The 7,428-nt window shown below is 42.4% G+C and overlaps 1 protein-coding gene across 2 annotated transcripts; it reads right to left on the bottom strand.

The window, feature by feature from the left end:
* Positions 1–337: 337 nt before the first annotated feature.
* TP53INP1 (tumor protein p53 inducible nuclear protein 1) lies at positions 338–5,924 on the bottom strand. Of its 2 annotated transcripts, none has more exons than XM_009703426.1 (3): positions 5,640–5,924; positions 4,779–5,130; positions 338–697 (listed from the first exon to the last, which is right to left on the bottom strand). In XM_009703426.1, the coding sequence occupies exons 1-3, from the start codon at positions 5,749–5,751 to the stop codon at positions 448–450; spliced, it is 714 nt and encodes a 237-aa protein (XP_009701728.1). In that variant the 5' UTR covers positions 5,752–5,924; the 3' UTR covers positions 338–447. The 2 variants fall into 2 exon arrangements, with proteins under 2 accessions (XP_009701728.1, XP_009701729.1); XM_009703427.1 differs by having other exon boundaries at positions 4,779–5,127.
* Positions 5,925–7,428: the final 1,504 nt, after the last annotated feature.

Below are 7,428 nucleotides of genomic sequence, written 5' to 3'. Positions count from 1 at the left end.
GCTATAGTATTTCCTTCTTAGAAATTAATCATATATGCTGAGTACAGACAGATACACAAGCTGTCAGGTACTGGTCATTAAAGCATACGGCTAACCTCAAAATTTCTAACTCCACTTTGATTAATGCAAAATGTAACTGATTTCCATCTCAGTTTAAGTTTCCTTAAAATACCAACTAAGAACCCATCTATACATCATAGTTTATAAAACAGCACACATACTATCGTACTGATAGGCTTCCAAGACATTGATATTTAACACCAATGTTTAGGACTTCCTGCAAGATATTCAGAGATTTATGTGTCATTTCAAAAGAATGCACTACTAGTTGTGATTGTGTTTGAGGGACTGACGATCAGCTTCAGATTGACCACATTTACCTATGCATGAAAACAAGAGCAACCTAAAAAAAACCAATCAGACCATAGATTAAAACCACACAAGCCATCAGTAATTGAACTGATGCTGGCAAGGCTGGTGAACAAACAGTCCGTTGTGCTTGATTTGCCGAGAGTGGCAATCCCTGGTAAGGTTTTGGCGACGGAGACCGTTTCTGTTGAGATAGTGTCTTTCATTATGTTCTTTTATCCAGTGGGTAGGGCGAAAGCTCTTGTTTTTTTCCAGAAAAGTTGAACGAGTAGCAAGAGCTGTGATGTAGCAGTGAACACGCTGTCCCGTTTCATTTCGGGCCTCCAGTCTAGAAACGCAACAAGCAGATATCAGTCATTACTGAGGTGCATTGGAAAGACAGGAAAAGCATAAAGAGAAGAACATGGACATCAACATCCAGCCTTTCAAAATGGCATTCTTATTCTATTGGACACAGATTTGGGTTGAGGTGAAGTCAAGCCAGTTTAGGAAAGCCACATTGGTGGTAAGAAATGTATAGTGCTGCTAACTCACTTTTTGTGTGGGGGCACCAGAATAGCCTTTGCACTTCTGGTGTCTTATGCTATTGTGCCCTTCCTTCCCCACCCCACCTCCCTAGGCCCAAGATGCCATATAGATCAGAAATGCAAGGCTATGTGTGTCACACTGCTCCAGCTTTAGAAGACCTGGAGTTATCCACTAGGCAAAGTTTGGTTTAAAATTGTCTTGAACATCAGTGGTTCAGCCTGAAAACAGAAGCACGCTAATGAAAGTGTGTTTGGATTGTCAGCCACAGAAGTAAATCCAAGCAATGTTCGTGCTGAGGAATGGGAAAGATAGACCAGTTGTGACACACAGGAAATAACTTAGAAGGACTGTTCCTCAACCAGCCCTTTAGATCTCACGAGCAGAGAGTCAGCAGTTTCGGCAAACCCTTACTCCATCATGCACTAGTGAAAAATCAAACCAGCAGCCTATGCAAGCAGGGCCTGACATATTGAAAAAGGACTTCCCTCCTTGACAGAACAACCACTGGCATTTCCCAAAACTTCCAAAGTAAAGCTAGAAACAGCCTGGCAGTTTTAAAAGTAAAGCAAGTCCCAAGTCTGAGTGCCACAGCTGGTATGAGACCAGTGGCACCAGAGTTGCTTGCCTTTTCTCCCCACCCAGGACCCAACGAGCTGTCAACTCAGTGATGCGCAGGAAATAAGTCTGCAAGACCAGGAGCTTGCTCAGGCATGAGCTAGAGGTCTCCTAGGAAGTCTGTTTTTTTAGCACTAGTGTGACTCTAATAAGGCCTCTTCTGGAAGAGCTTAACTTGCATTTATTGTACGATGTCTCCGCAGATGTAAGTCTGGTCTGCTGTACCCATGGTATGGCCCTTGTAGCCTTGCCCTTGGGGGGCTGCAGGCGCGTGGCAGAGAAGAGAGCTCTTTCATCTCCCCCAACTCCACACTGCAGCAAAATACTCCCTCCCTTCCACTTTTTTCCTTTTAAATATCCAAATCCACTTGCTTTTGGCTCATTGGGTAGCTTGACATGACTGACTGGAGCCTACAGACTCCAGAATAGCTATGTGTGACATGCTGGTTTTCCCCTGTTCATTTACAGGACATTGTCCTAAACCTAGCACTTGAAATACAAAGCAAGAAATAAGTGAGTATTACACAGCACAAATCAATTCAGTGTGCCTTGTAAATACTTTCCATGCAGATTACACCAGTTTAACTTACATGAGGGTGCCTGCAAATACAGGGCTACTGTTTTCTATGTGGGGTGATCCCTTAATACGTTCAACAGCGCTGGAGGTGGAACTCCAAGTGAAGCCTTTCCAGGGAAAGCCATAAGGAGCTAGAAAGCCACACCACACTTACTAGAACCCATATTTCCAAAGCATGCCCTTGCTGCATGTCATTAGCTAGCAAAGGGCACCAACTGCTAATACAAAATGTTGTGGTTTGTTATGGAAAAACATGACTAACCTGAAGAACAGGGGGAAGTTTATACAACAGCCTTTTGCTTTGAAAGGAATTTAAAAGGACCAAATAGATTTCCTCTACAAAAAGGAGAAAAACTGGTTTACAATTGCTGGTTGAAGATATTTAAGCTTTTTACCCTCTTAAAAAATACCCTCTGAGCACTGGTTTTCACACTAACACTCTTCCACTTGTCATCTTAAAGTGATACTGGGACAGCAGAGGTGGTTTGCACTAGTTAAAAGGCCACATACACTTCCAAAAGGTAGCATTTTGGTATCTTAGTGGTTGCCTTTGGTAGCTTGGCACTAGTGAGCCCTGGGCACCGAGATAACAGGGCTGATGAGCCTCCATCAATATTGTTAAAACGTAATTTTAGAGGGGCTATGTCTAAAGCAAGACTGCCACTACATACATTCACTGCTGTGCCCCTGGCATCTATTTTGCTGGAAAGCGTAAGTGTTCTGCTAGTTGCGCTATAGAGCCAGACCTCACAAGAAACATTAAAGGCTTCAGACCCCACTCCAATTAATATTGAAGTAATTTATCTGCACTTAGCATTTTGGCTTGTTAAAGCAGATGTAGTTAGGCTTAATCAAGTAACATCATTTGGCACGAAGGTTAGTCCTAAAACCAGTATTGTTTTGGCAGACAAGGCTCTAGAGAAAGCAGTGTTGCTAGCAGCCTGATCAAACAAAAAGCACTGTCCCAAAACAGTAGTACTTACTGTGCCAGTGTGCCTTAGGCAGCTTTTCTTGGCCCTACAATGTTAAATGGCCAACCATTAAACCACTAGAGACTTCAAAACAGCTTTTGAAATTTACTGCATTATCCGTGTAACTGAAGTTCCCAGTTTCTGTAGTCTACCTCAGCTTTAGACTTAAGTCTCCTCCCAGTTCTGCCACCCAAAATAGCCTACACAGAAGCCTAGATCCTCTGATGAAGCAACAGCACAGAACTCAGTGTGAAGAAACTTAAACACACACCAGCTGAAGATCACACCTTGAGCTTCCCCACACATGCAGCTTAACTGTACTGCATAATACAAGGCAGGATTCTTCTTCAGAAGAATTTATACCAGTAACCCCAGTTCAAGTCACCAAGGAGTCAGTATCTGACTTTGTGCATTACTATCCACTGCAAACTGATATTTTTGATAAACTGGGCTACTGTCTTTCACTAGGGCATGTCTCGCAGCCTACAGTTCTCTCACAGATTCCTTCAGGTCCTCATTTTAAAGGTGCTGTGTGCTTCCTCCCAATTTAAGTTAAGCTAGACCCTTGATGCTCAACATCACAAGCTGCCCTCCCCAAATAATTATACAAATCCCCTACTCTAAGATTAATTGTATCAGCACTGAACTTCAATATTATTCAGCAGCATGTCATCTCAAAGTCACCTATTTCTTTGAACTAAGAACTTTAAATATGGCAAGGAGCTGATCAGACAAGTCTATGGGCATCTACCTACAGCAACTCTACCACTACACTAATTTTTTTCCCTGTATAACAAAAGCTTAGTATACGATGTTTGGTGGTTTTTTTATTGTTTCTTAGGGTAAGCACCAGATGGGACAAAAAGTCAGTCTTTGTTATAAACCAGGATTCACAAAACACCCAATTATTTCCAAATCAATGAACATACAGCCAAGTGTGGAGTCATAATGGCAAAACCCCACTTTATTTGTATACACTTACGTATACTATACTTGTACAGCTGTATACACTGGACAGTTAACACCAAAGCAGCAGTGCATGGCAAACATGCCTCTGCAATAATCCCATATGGCCAGATCCTTAGGACCTAAAACCAAAACCATAACTTCTCACCTTGCTAAAAGCAGAAGTTTGCAGAACAAGTTTTTACCTTGAAGGCAGTAAGTTTTGTGGAATATTTCAGTTTGCTTTTGTTCTACAAGCCACCTGTGGAAAAATTTATTCCTGTCCTAATCTATCACTAGGTTGAGGAACAAAAAACAATACCAAAACAGATTTCCCTGTCAGGATAATCAAAGTAATATTTTTCGTCTCACAAGGTGACTGAAAGGGTACTGACTAACATTGATGAAAAAAGTTGCACATAGCTATGAAGGGGGCAAAATGCGTTCAAATCTGTGTTACCAGCTATACAGCTAACTGCCACCAGTTTCAACAGGACTGAAGCATATTCTGCGAGGGAATAATTGGGCTCCATAAATATGCATTGCAGTGTCAAAATAGCATACTCAACTGTTTTCTGACACAGTCATCTTGTATGATATTTTTCTAGGCAGACAGCCAGCCCTCACCACCCTACCCACCTTGTATAGTATTCATGCTTTATTCACTTGCTCTGAAATAAGCTGGAAAATTCAGTATTAAGTGTCTACGCTGATCAAGTAGAAACCAGATATTTTCAGCAAGAGAGCTCCTTGACGAGAGAAGTCAGACATACCTGGGACTACCTGGGCTGTGAAACTCCTCATCTCCACATCCAGTCTCATTAAGGCTGTGACAGGTATTGTGAACAGCATACACAGACATGCTGGGATGCTCTATTAGAAGGTTCTCCATCGGACTGGTTTCCACTTTGATAGTGGTTAATCCACCTGCAGTAAAACACGGGGGAGGGGTAATAAACCAGCTCTCCTCCATGGGACATGACTCAAACTGGATGAAGCAAGACTCGCTGGCCTCTGGCAAGTGTTCCAAGGGAGACGGTAAACAAGAGAAGATGGGCGAGCCATCCACAGCCGATGCTTCAGCAATGCCTGCTTCCTCCGTGGAACAATTAGTGCAAGTGTCTGCTGTAGGTGGGCATTAGTCAGTGGAGAGGAACCCATGGATGTTGGTGATCACAGCAGGTCAGAAACAAGGTTGCACGAAGCCAAAGATGTGATATAAAACAAAAGACAAAGAAACAGAAATAAACCCCTATTAGCATATACAGAAATTACTTTTTTTTTAAAAGCAAGGGGAGGGGAAAAGGGAGTTCCCTGATAAGCCATGCTAGACACGTAAAACAACTGTTATCAGTAAAGCAATACAATTGCGTAATAAGTCAAATATATTTTATCTGTACAAGTGGTTCTGCTGAAGCCTGTGTCAGGCTTATAAACCTGACATCACTTTTCTAATCAGTTTACACAACATGTTTTCATACATTTGTTTGGAAGACACCCTACACTCTAATCCACACTGGTTTTGCTTCAGTAAAGTTTCTCCCAAGCTACTAGTTTCTTCACATGGAAGACAGACAAGTAAGACAAAACCAGATCAGGACAAAGGTAGAGCTTATATTTGACAGACATCTTACCTAAGAAGTCAACCAGAATCCACTCGTCATCTTCTTTCTCACTGAACTCTGGCTCTTGGCTGGACAAGCTATCAATCTCTCCCATGAGCATGTTATTTAACCTCTGGAACATTACTAAGGCAGGAACAAGACTTTGGCTGGTAGGTCTTTATATCCAAGGTTCAAGGCACAGCTCACACTGTACTAGCAGAGTGGCACAGACTTGAGATTAAAGTGCATAGATGCTTTATCAGCTTAGGTACAGGACATGCAGAGGCATGACTGGTAAACAGTTTACGTGAAACCTGCAAAAAATGACGACAAGTGTCTTAATGGCAAAGCCACAGGTAATATCCCTAGGGAACAAATTAAAAATCCTCTCGTTAGTGCAGTCTGAGTTACTTGTGAACAATTTTTCCCTTAAGAGGAGGGGCAGCTTCACTGGCATTCACCATTCCCTGCCAGCTAAATACATACAGGAAGAAGCCTATGTCTCTCCTCAGAGCTGAGCACCTTCCCTCTTGATCCTCCTCCCTGTGCAAAGGTCTGTTGAGCTGTCGGTTCCCCCCTTCTCCTATGGGAGGAGAAGACTTTTGTACAGGAGTCTTGCGCCTACGCTCACCAAGGTGCTTCCCCCAGCTCCCTCCCTGTCTTCTTCCTGGTCAGAGAGATGCGAAGGGCAACTGCATGTTCTCTGCTCCAGACAACGCATCGCCTCTGCTGACACAGCCTCACACCACCTCTCAGACTCCCATGAGGGCTCCCAGGGGTGCCCAAGGCAGCGTTTCTTCTCTCTCCCATCACACACAGTTCAGGGCCACTGCCTACAAGTGAACACAGTAGGAAGGCACATCCCATCTTCAGGTTCAAAGTGCACTACAGAGTTACCGGTGGGATCATTTTCACAGCAAGTGCCCAACTAGTCATGGATGGCAAGTTTAAGTAACAAGGAAAAGTAACTCATATACTTGATTATAGCCAATGTTTATTTCTCAATACGCTTCCCTAAACCTACATGTAATTAGTCACCATAAGCCTGAACTCTACATTTGGCAGTTAAGATGAAAAATCCCATTGGTATTGAGAAGCTGAATGTTCAACCACCTCAGATAAGCATGCTTACAGCCTTTCAATATTTATGGATGAACCAATAAATGTAAGCTATTAAAGTAGCTGAAAAAATAAAGAATATACATTCAAAAAATTCACTGATTTAACTGCAAGTTAATTTCACTATAGTAATATTTGAATTACCACAGCATGTCAGAATTATTGCAAATTAAATACCTGTTTAATAATTAAAATAGGGAAGAAGATATGCATGCAAGAGGGTATAAGCGTCTGCATTCAAAAAGAGAAAGGGAGTAAGACACACTAAACTAGACAAACCCAGCCACTAAAAGATGCAATCCATAAAGGCTATTATTTAAGGCCAGTATACCCTGCTTCACCCTGTAACTCTCAGGCCACACTAAAGGGTCATTTTGGCCTCCTACATCATCTTACCCCAGGACATCAGACCCCATCACCTACTTGGTCAACGCAAGGACAAGCAGCTGCTCCACACAGTACTGCTCCTATAGACATTTATACAGCTACCTCCTTATTCGATCAGCACAAAAGGTTAGGATTACAATTTAAATCAGTCTCCAGAAGCAATATGAAAAGGTACAGTGTAATTCAAGAAGCTACGCACTCTAGTTCTTCAACAGGAACTATCACCTGCAGGAAAACACGAGACAAGGAACAACTGGCTCAACTGCAGTAGTGATAAAAGGCTGTTTTTTAGGACCACACTTGCAAATGAAAG

The sequence above is a fragment of the Cariama cristata genome, unplaced genomic scaffold (genome assembly GCF_000690535.1).
Source record: "Cariama cristata isolate BGI_N322 unplaced genomic scaffold, ASM69053v1 scaffold13087, whole genome shotgun sequence".
NCBI classification, from domain to species: Eukaryota; Metazoa; Chordata; class Aves; order Cariamiformes; family Cariamidae; genus Cariama; species Cariama cristata.
This window is presented reverse-complemented; position numbering and strand designations above follow the sequence as displayed.

Excerpts from the sequence above, each read along its gene's own strand:
- TP53INP1 (XM_009703426.1), bottom strand. The coding sequence starts at position 5,751 with ATGTTCCAGAGGTTAAATAACATGCTCATGGGAGAGATTGATAGCTTG. Across the intron at positions 5,131-5,639 it reads GATTCTGGTTGACTTCTTAG|CAGACACTTGCACTAATTGT; the intron begins GTAAGATGTCTG and ends GCCCACCTACAG. Across the intron at positions 698-4,778 it reads CACAGCCCAGGTAGTCCCAG|ACTGGAGGCCCGAAATGAAA; the intron begins GTATGTCTGACT and ends TTGCGTTTCTAG.